The 11,290-nt window shown below is 38.1% G+C and overlaps 1 protein-coding gene across 1 annotated transcript in view; it reads left to right on the forward strand.

The window, feature by feature from the left end:
• Positions 1–302: 302 nt before the first annotated feature.
• The window catches only part of LOC144441201 (uncharacterized), a 14,553-nt gene continuing 3,565 nt past the window's right edge, over positions 303–11,290 (forward strand). Inside the window, exons 1-10 of the mRNA XM_078130752.1 lie at positions 303–543; positions 3,953–4,005; positions 4,823–4,903; positions 5,413–5,517; positions 5,868–5,996; positions 6,506–6,617; positions 6,986–7,140; positions 8,559–8,751; positions 9,611–9,739; positions 10,076–10,241. Coding sequence (XP_077986878.1) covers positions 495–543; positions 3,953–4,005; positions 4,823–4,903; positions 5,413–5,517; positions 5,868–5,996; positions 6,506–6,617; positions 6,986–7,140; positions 8,559–8,751; positions 9,611–9,739; positions 10,076–10,241 — 1,172 coding nt within the window. The 5' untranslated portion in view covers positions 303–494. The remainder of the gene's footprint in view (positions 544–3,952; positions 4,006–4,822; positions 4,904–5,412; positions 5,518–5,867; positions 5,997–6,505; positions 6,618–6,985; positions 7,141–8,558; positions 8,752–9,610; positions 9,740–10,075; positions 10,242–11,290) is intronic.

Raw genomic sequence — 11,290 nt, forward strand, 5'->3', positions numbered from 1 at the left:
CTGCCTACTGTCATCCCATTAACGGAACTTCAACCGAAAAATATATTCACTAAGTTTCGAATCTCAAAAAAACTGAAGTTGTTTATCAGCATATTTGCTTTAGTACGTAATCGCAAGTCGTATCGTTCAACAGAAATTCCATCACAGTGGTACATACAACCTAAACAATACACAACCTACGTCTCGGGACTTCCCCATCGTCGACCCGGTTTCATTTCCTTATTTGGCAAGTCACGTGACTGAACAATTAGCATGTATATAACGTTGCGTCTGAACAAACACTTCTCTATTCTTACAAGGGTCGACCCCGCAACTCAATTCTTTATTCAGCTTAGCCATGATGTAATGTTTCACTTTTAGATTTTGGGTTTTTTGCCAGACGCATTCTCCAGCGCCGGTTGTTTTGTGACAGTCATTTACTGGTAAACTTGCGTACGGACAGTTTTAATCTACGGTGACTCCCATTACGCCACTTTCTTTTTGAAGGGCTAGCAATGACAATCCGAGTACTAGTGGCGATTTCCGTTCTTCAAGTTTTCGGTGGTAAGTGAGCCTTATTGTTTTGAGCATGTTACAATATATTTGCGAGTTGGTTTCGTTCAAAACTTTGGTCATGATATAAGAACCCTCGATACAACCGGAAGGGAATTTTTATCATTCAAAATTACGACATTTAATTCCTGATCAGTCTCTTTTGAGTGAAAAAAAAAACCATACCGTAATTTTGCAATTTGATATGTGCACGACAGTTTCAACATGTATGTTTGTTTTTATATTTAACTTCTGTTCGAGTCAGACGATAAGATTTCTCAATGTTAGTGCAGCAATGTATGTAAGGCAAAAAAAATAATAAAAAAGTGTATTTCGGATAACTCGACCGACCCTAGTTTAAGCCCCCAACTCTTAACATTGTTTTGTATGCAAAAAGGTAAAATGGTAACAATTGACTACTATGTCCATGTACAACTTCATGCCTTTGGCTCATCTGTGGTCGCGTTTTCTGAACAAATTGTATTCCAGAGAGAAACCAGGTCTTTTTAGACTATAACAGTACAGTCTGCATAGTGTGATTGTCTTCATTTAGTTCTTTTACACCGCATTTCATCAAACACCCTCGGAAGTTTTATAAGCAACGAGTATCTTGTCTTGATTTGGGGTAAACTTTAAAATAGAATAAAATAGATTCCGACGTACGTACCTACCCTATTTTCTGAACTCATGTTAGCAGGAAACAAATTTAAAAAAAAAACAACAACTAAAAAACTAAACATTTTGCCGACGTAATGTTGCTGAACCGCACTACCATTTGTTTCTACTCATCTGTCTACTATTGTAAGCCTCGAGTTTGTTATCATCATCCGGGGTATTTCATTCTCTTGTTATCCGAGTGTTTTTTTTTGATGTCATGATTGTATCGGTGCATATTTGTATATAAGTTATATCAGGAATCGCTAAATATGTTAATCTATCGTGGATCAAAGATCCCTTGGTTGGGTAGCCTTTACAAAGTAGTGTGAACCTGTTGATCGGACAATCGTCCCTTCAAGCTAGGAGATTTTTGTATGAGTTTGTTATTCCCTTTATTTAAATTTTTTAGAAAATGTTATCTTCAACGTACTTTAACCCCAAAGTAATTTCTCGGCTCAAGCGTTCACCCGAGTGTTTCGCAATATAGTCACTCACACAGATTACCATATCACACAAAAGAAAACAGAACTTTGTATGCTATAAAAGAACGTGTTTTTTTTCAACTAAAGAATGAAAAAAAAGGACTGGGACATGAGCAAGTCTATGGGAACAACAAACCCGCCATTTTCTTCTGTTGCAGTCAGTTCATAAATACGTGTAACTAAATGACAGGATATGTGAACATGATCCTATATTTCCTGCAGCTAGCCAGCTACATTGTTTTTCAAAAAGTATGGTGAAAAACTGAACAAACAGTTTGATTTTATCTTGGCAATTCAACAACGTACACCAAACCTCGACGAAAATAAACGATAGTTAGTTTAGATTAACGAGAGATTGAAAAAATATATATTGCAAAATGACTTCAAAGCTTTCTCGTATATGGTATATCAAAATACTTCGATGGCATCTAATGATTGGATACCGTATATTGGTGACATTGGCCCGTACATCTTGCTGGTAATTGCTTCGTTTCGGTTGTATGTCTATGTGCCTTTATACAGACTGAGATTCGTGCATTTTGTTGCGGATCGTTTTGATGAGGTTCCTGATAACTGTTGCTTGTCATTACATTTTTGTTCAGCTAAACAGACCCATTGGGAAATAGAGAAGTTCGTTTAAACTTTGTGATCTCCAGGCGAAACTTCGGGCAAAACAGCGGCATTGTCTCTCTAGTCCCGGGTTCAGCCGATCAATCACTCTCTGCCCCTGTTTGTGTCTGGTCTCAAGTTTTTCCCTTTTCAATATTTATAGTGTAAATGCAGATAGCCTTTAAGTATGATAAAGTGGTGCTGGTGCTCGTCAAGGCAACGCATTATTTAACACTTTCATTTCCCCGTTCCGGGTTGAATGCCAGTGATATTAACAACACAGTACACCGTCGTCAACCACAGCCTCTTTTACGGCACCATCCGCGACGCACCGTTTTTCGTTGCGTCAGCAGAAAAAAAATGTATTCTGGCCTGCGAGAATGTAACTATGATATTTTGGTTGAGGGATCAACCCAATAAATTAAATGGGGACCTAGTAGGATATAGGCTGCTATCTTAAAGGCCAAGGTTTCAATGCCAGGTTCTCGCTGTAGTGTTTCATCAATGGAGGCATAACTATACCATAAGATCACCCCTTTGTTCTCGATGAACCTATTCGCATAGCTCTGTCGGACAACTTTTTTTTTGCACATTTAAAATCTAATCCTTGTCTAAACTGGGTCTTTAATTCTGTGTGCTTATACGGGTTTTCATAGATACAGAGGTTTCAAGAGATTTCATGCTGGGATTTGAGGAGATAGCATTAGTGTCGTTAGACTAGACTACCTGAATATCATTTGGTATTTTTTAAAATTACGATGGCTTTAATTTACGTTTTTTTTTCAAAAAGGTTCGACAACTTTAAATTTGCTGTAGAGATCATATTATATTAAATGTTACAGTGTTTGCAAACTACGGGGGTTTATATTTACAACCGTTACAGGATGAGCGTACAGTTTCGATGAAATAGCAAATTCAGTGAGACTGGACATTAAGCAATCTGATTAAAATCTGATGTGGTGAAAGCGGCTCAGATGCCTTTATTTACCTCTTTATGTCCATGATTTTCGGTCGTTTGTTTTGTTCCGAGTGATCGCTGCCTTCCCACGCGATCACTCGGAACAAAACAAACGACACACAACGATGGAAATGGGTAAATATAGGCATCTAGCCGCTTTCACCACATCAGATTTTAACCAGATTGCACATAAAGGTGCCACGATAACGATAGCAGAGATTGACCTCACTTCTGCGGTCTGTGCGGTTGCTGTAAAGTCTGGGATATTTGACCTAGCGTGTGTCTTTTGTAGAATTAGTATGCATGCAGCAACTGCTTACATCACTAATACATTGATCAAATACAGATCTTACACTTTGGAAGCAGTGGTTGTGTGTCACCTTCGATGTTTTTATCTTAACATGAAACCTTGTGGTCTGTCTACTTTGTCTAATTCAAACTACACGCTCATTCTGTAATGGTTGTAACATAAAACCTCACTGATATCAAGTCTAAATCAAAGTGCATGCTCATACAACCCAACCGACACAGAATCGAAGGAATGTGGGTAATATGACAACTTCAACATCCACCTGTCAAAGTATATAAGACTTACATGATTAATTCCCTCATTCTAATACCTGTACTATTTTTAGGAAAACCTATGATACTATTTACATTGGGAGTTGTCACGTTGCTAATAGGATTCACTTGAATATGGTTCTTATATTTACAGGGATATTTTGTCTTAGAGACTGTAATTCTGGGTCTAGTATAAAAATCAAGGAGGTGAGTCTGCTTTTCATAGATGTACAACATCATCTTTCTCTACCCGAGTTTATATATATATGTTGTATTATCTTTTGTTTCTTGTGCTTTCCCGTTTTTCCTACTCCTCCAACAAATATTCCTTGTTTTGTATGTACGCTAATTCTCCCATAAGTATCTAATCAGAAAGTCTATCCACAGTGTCTCTTTCTCTGTCTGTCTGTCTGTCTGTCTGTCTTTCTCTGTCTGTCTGTCTGTCTGTCTGTCTGTCTGTCTGTCTGTCTGTCTGTCTGTCTGTCTGTCTGTCTGTCTGTCTGTCTGTCTGTCTGTCTGTCTGTCCGTCCGTCCGTCCGTCCGTCCGTCCGTCCGTCCGTCCGTCCGTCCGTCCGTCCGACCGACCGACCGTCTGTCTGTCTGTCTGTCTGTCTGTCTGTCTGTCTGTCTGTCTGTCTGTCTGTCTGTCTGTCTGTCTGTCTGTCTGTCTGTCTGTCTGTCTGTCTGTCAATGTACATTCCATATAGAGAGCTGTATTTTAACTTATGTAAGTGCCTAACCCACCCCCCCCCCACCACCACCACCACCACCACCACCACCACCACCACCACCACCACCACCACCACCACCACCACCACCACCACCAAATAACTGATAGTCTATTCATGTCAACATAAATATTGACCAGTTATTTCACGTCTTATTATTAAATAACATAAAAGAAAGAAATAATGATTTTACGCAAAGAGGAACAAGCGACAACTTTGCAATTTGTGATTTCCGTTGTTAATGATCGAAGGTGCAAACATTGAATCGTGGCAGTAATAATTTTCTTTGTTTTCAGAATCTATCTATCAATGACACGGTGTGCACGATTGCAGACATTCCGACAGACGTAGACCTATCGATATCACATGGTAACAAGGTACGTTAACATACGTCATAAAATTAATCATGATTTTGGTCGTAAACTTATAATGTTAACGATTTTTAAAAATGATTTTCTAATGATAAGTTACTTGTTGAATTATCAAGTTTATTCTAAAACAGTATCCACAATCATTTTAGAACAAGTCAATATTTACACAATTAGTGGATAAGGTACTAAATAAAAGTAACACATTTCTCCTGTTACTTGTTTCACACAGCAGTGTGTGTGTATGTATGTATGTATGTATGTATGTATGTGTGTGTGTGTGTATGTATGTATGTATGGATGTATGTATGTATGTATGTATGTATGTATGTATGTATGTATGTATGTCTCTGTCTGTCTGTCTGTCTGTCTGTCTGTCTGTCTGTCTGTCTGTCTGTCTGTCTGGCTGTCTGTCTGTCTGGCTGGCTGTATGCATATAGCTATCCTCTTCTTGTACATCCACAAACCAAATAGTTCCATGATCCCTTTTTAATTTTCATTTTTTTTCTTTCTCCTAGCATCTGAGATTTCGTCTTGATCACATTGGCGAATTTTGGCACCTCAATGTTGCAAGATTACTGGACTATGACATCACTAATAGCTTTAACCTCGAAATAAAACCAGTAAGTTTTAACTGAGAATATTCCACCGTTGGGGGCGGTCTTTAACTGTGTGGCTTTGTCCAAATTCAACTTAAAACGGGAAACTGAAACATGACATCGGCGCCCACGTGTCTGCATCTTGTGGCTTTTAAAGACAAAATGTAGATTCAAATTAATATCTTGATTTATGTGTGGTTGTATATCAAACAGAGAAGGTGAGCGGTATTTTGAAATGCGCTGTAATAGCTAAACATTTAGGATCTTAAATCAAATTATAAGAACTTCATACGATAATAGTAATTGATCAGGGTATACAAACTTTATATATTTTTTCGTATACATAACACCATAACACATCCTTTTTCTCAAAGAAATTTGAATCGCCTGAGAGTGAAAAGTATACCTCAAATGTGCAAATCACATTAGAAGACTTGAGTGATTGGCCACTCCACTACAATCATGATTGCTCACATATATTTAGGACGGAGAAAACGAAAAATGTAAGTATATATGGTGTCGTAAATACGTCTGAGAGAGAGAGAGAGAGAGAGAGAGAGAGAGAGAGAGAGAGAGAGAGAGAGAGAGAGAGAGAGAGAGAGAGAGAGAGAGAGAGAGAGAGAGAGAGAGAGAGAGAGAGAGAGAGAGAGAGAGAGAGAGAGAGAGGAGGGGGGGAGGGAGGGAGGGAGGGAGGGAGAGAGAGAGAGAGAGAGAGAGTGAGAGATAGAGAGAGATAGAGGGAGGGAGGGAGGGAGGGAGAGAGGGAGAGAATGGTGAGGGCAGAGAGGAGAAGAATGAGAAATAAAGAGACAGCCAGAAACATACATCCTCACAGAGTATGAGACACACCGAGAGACAGGAAGACAGGGATAGCGACACATAGAGAGATGGATCGAGACACAGGGAAGACTAATCAGAGACATGCTGATGTAGATAGATTGTCACACGAGACTTTCCACATTATTATGGCATTATTTTCACGTACGTAAGTGTTTCTCTGTTTTGTTGACAGCCATATGCCATTGAGGCCGAAGGAAATGTGACGGCTCCGTTCATTGGAGGAAAATATAGCTTGTCGACTGTAAATCCTAAGAGAGTTGGTATTGATATGGACAATGACAAATGTAAGAGCATTTTTATCTTATCTTGTCAAAAAAACGTCGTTAATTAATGTTCAATATTCATGGGAAAATAATCTTAAGTTTCAAAAGAAAACGTTGTTCCTGATTTATAGTACTGTGTGTAACCAATTTCGGAGAGGCAATTCTTGTCCTTATTAAATCGAAATACTAGTATGTTGTAAAAAAAATATTTTTTCCCTAAAATCTAAACATAACGTTAATAGTTTGTGAGGGTTAGAGCAAAAATTCTACTTTACCGAGATATCGTTGGCAACATTTTTACACGAGACTGGAACGCAATCATTAGTTGGAATAATACATCGGTTTGGCGGGAAAATATTTTGACGATAATTCTGTTTCTCTTTTGACAGGTCATCTTCATGCATTTGGGGTAGTGGTTTATGATAATGACACATTTATTGATGTTGGAGGGCTAGTGCGCAAGTTTAACCCTGACAGAGATATTAAGTGTTCGCCTTTGACACGTGACGATAAGAACAAGTGGCCTGCAATCAAACTTTGGCTGGTATGTCGAAATTCATTGTGAAATAATTTTTTATTCTAAGATCGTCTGGCGGTTATAGTTGTTCTAACCTCAGACCACAGGCAGTCTGAGTTCTAACCTTTCTCACTCCCTCACTTCTGATCCCGGAAATCGCTTGTTAATCCAGAGTGAGTAAACAGAATTCATTACCATTTTTTAGTCACATAATACATGCAAATGATTAAAATGTAATTTGAATATATTAATCAGCTGCCAATCATCGAACCGTGGTGCTGCCTTATGGATTTCAACCCGAAATTATGTATGTGTTAATTTGTCTTTCTGAAGACTGCACAACAAATAACTTTCTATGACGTTAGAAAAACAAACAATCAAACTAACAAACAAACAAACAAACAAACAAACATACAAGTGAAAATGCATATTCAAAATTGCAAGTATTTGCATACTCTAGGGGTGTAACAGTGTGATGGGGAAAATATGTACATATATTATGCAAATAATTGTTTCATACCGGGTTTTTCGGATCAATTCATGTAAAGGGAGTCCCATCCCCGGGGTCTCACCAGTCATTTATGAGAATATCTCCCCTGTACAAGACTGTGTATTTACCACCTTTTATTGGAATATCCGCCCGCTTACCGCGAACACCCCCCCCCCCCCGGTCACTGCTTTAACCTGAACTATTTTGTTTACTTATTTGTTGTTGTAATCGCTAGACTTTATGAAAGTACATGTATTCAGCATTTGTCTAGTTACAATTTGTAGACAAGTGGACACCAACCTGGTTTACACAGTACTGTCAATGGTAGAGTGGTAATTCGACAAATTAGAATGAACCGTTTCCTGTGAATGTTGGATCCAAGACACAAATACTTAATGAAAGAGAACTTTTACAGCTACTACCAAACCAGTAAGACTATAGAGTTTCAATTATACGGCATGATTTTTATTTTTTACATCATCTCACAAACATTTTCGTACAAATTACATTAAAAAACAAAATACAGGCACTGATAGCTAGCGCGCGCGCACACACACACACACACACACACACACACACACACGCACGCACATACACACATACACGTAAAATTTTATTTCAATCACTGTAAACACAAATAAACTATTTTTTAGATTGAACTGTCCTTGCTTCATCTGACAGAGACGTAAATTTGTGTTCACAATGGCATAACATGTATCATTTTATCATTGTAAATGTTTGCCCGCTATCAGTGCCTGTATTTAAAAAAAATGTAATTTGTAACGAAATGCGTTTTGCTGACTAATTGAAACTCTAAGGTCACTCTGGTTTGGTAGTACTGATGGGAAGGGGGGGGGGGGGCTTTGTTAAATTCAATACATCATTTGCAAGTTCTCGAGGTAGCAAAGAAGACAATTCCGTTAACTTATCATTCGAACTGATTACTTATTTACAGGATCCAAAGAATACAAGGCCGCAAAACCCAGTCATAAAAGATAGTTGGTTCCAATACAGCGGAGACAAGGCTGGCGTTCTCATTGACATTGATTTTGAAAAGGTGTACACAGAGAGGATTTCTAAATGGAATTGTACCGTCGACACTCACATTTTTGCTCCTGCCGTTATTACTTTAGATCTGAGCGCAACAGGTAAGGGTGCACACTTTAGTTCTGTTGCTGTTACAACCCATGATTTCCAAGTTAAGCGTTTTCTCAATGTACCACAATCATGTATATCAAGTGTAACAGTATACACTTTCATTTGCTAATTGACCACATTAGAAAGGCCACATGCTAGGCTTGTTAATAAACCAATTGTGTAACAGTATACTTTTACACTTGGTATGAATGTTATAAAGAAGTGTAACACATAGAGAAAGTGTTTTACTTTAGTGTTATTAGTTATATCTATATATATGTGCTCCGAGTGCATTTCATGTAATATTAATATGAATGTTTCAGAAGAATTCATTGTAAGTTTGAAAAACATTTACTCAAAAACGATGCTTACATCAAGTAATGTCGTATACCATCTTCCTACCTACCTACCTACCTACCTACCTACATACCTACCTACCTACCCACATACCATCTATCTATCTACCTACCTACCTACCTACCTACCTACCTACCCACATACCATCTACCTACCTACCTACCTACCTACCTACCTACCTACCTACCTACATGTAAAGAATCTAACACCCAACCGACCAAACACGCAATACACATATACGCGCATACACACACCGCACACTTCCATAAATGTCCATAAACCCCCACCCCCACATATATATATACATACATACATACATACATACATACATACATACATACATACATACATACATACATACATACATACATACATACATACATACATACATACATACATACACACACACCACACACACTCATGCTTCTTGTCAGAATTGTACATGGTTAAAGTTCAGACGTGTAAGTAGAATCTTACCTGTATAATCATTACTATGTTGATCTTACTTTATAGGTTGTCCGAAGGGGAAGTATGGTGGTAATTGTAATAAAAACTGTACGTGTGAAAATAATAGTACGTGTCATCCCTTTAACGGTGCGTGTGATTGTGCACCTGGATGGAAGGCACCTGACTGTACAATAGGTAAGGTGATACAATAATGGTATATGATAAACCGCCGAACTAAATGACTGACTGGACTGCTGAATGGCTAGCTAGCTAGTGGGCAGACTGGCTGAGTGAGTGAGTGAGTGAGTGAGTGAGTGAGTGAGTGACTGACTGACTGACTGACTGACTGACAGACAGATATAACCAGATAATAGACTGATAGACATACAGACCAACCGACCAATTTGTTGAATTTTGACAGAAAAATCAGTTTACAACAATCAAAACGTCTTATAGTACCATCCTCTGTGTGATTGATGTAAAACATAAAAGTATTTATATAGTGAATCATTGTGTTTCCTGTGTATCTAGAATACCAAGCGGTTGACATTACCCCCAAACGACAAATAAAGTTCTATGGTGACGAATTGATGCTGACCTGTAAGTCTTACCATGTCCGAGAGAGTGACGTCACCATTGAATGGGAGTTCAACAACGCGCCAATAACACAGGGTGCACATATAAGAACAAAACCAGGGTAAGTTACTCCATGACTTTTTTCCGAATATACAATTTAAATCAAAGAAGCTGTGACGAGAGATTTTGAACGGTATTTTAGGTGACAGTTGTTGTCGACCACTTCCTTGTTGAAGCTTGATTTATTTTCATTGTAAGATTAATATGTTTGTTAATACGGTAATGGTATATTTCGTCTTAGCCTGCAAATGTTATTTTTACCGAGTATCAAGATCAGTGAGACTGATAACAAGGTTTCATGTTGAGATAGACACAATAAAGATAACATACAGACATCCCTTACATAGTGTCTGCTCTGTAGACACAATAAAGATAACACACAAATATCCCTTACACAGTGTCTGCTCTGTAGACACAATAAAGATAACACACAAACATCACTTACACAGTGTCTGCTCTGTAGACACAATAAAGATAACACACAAACATTCCCTAACACAGTGACTCCTCTGTAGACACAATAAAGATAACATACAAATATCCCTTACACAGTGTCTGCTCTGTCGACACAATACAGATAACACACAAACATCTCTTGCACAGTGTCTGCTCTGTAGACACAATAAAGATAACATACAAACATTTCTTACACAGTGTCTGCTCTACAGACACAATAAAGATAACACACAACCATCCTTTACACATGTACAGTGTCTGCTCTGCAGACACAATAAAGATAACACACAAACATCCCTTACATAGTGTCTGCTCTGTAGACACAATAAAGATAACACATAAACATCCCTAACACAGTGTCTGTTTTTTTAAATAGTAACGAAAAACATATACAATTGTATTAAAATACAGAGCCGACACTGTGTAAGATAAAGATAACACACAAACATCACTTACACAGTGTCTGCTCTGTAGACACAATAAAGATAACACACAAACATTCCCTACAGTGTCTGCTCTGTCGACACAATAAAGATAACACACAAACATCCCTTGCACAGTGTCTGCTCTGTAGACACAATAAAGATAACACACAAACATCCCTTACATAGTGTCTGCTCTGTTGACACAATAAAGATAACACACAAACATCCC

The sequence above is a fragment of the Glandiceps talaboti genome, chromosome 10, assembly GCF_964340395.1.
Source record: "Glandiceps talaboti chromosome 10, keGlaTala1.1, whole genome shotgun sequence".
Lineage (NCBI taxonomy): Eukaryota > Metazoa > Hemichordata > Enteropneusta > Spengelidae > Glandiceps > Glandiceps talaboti.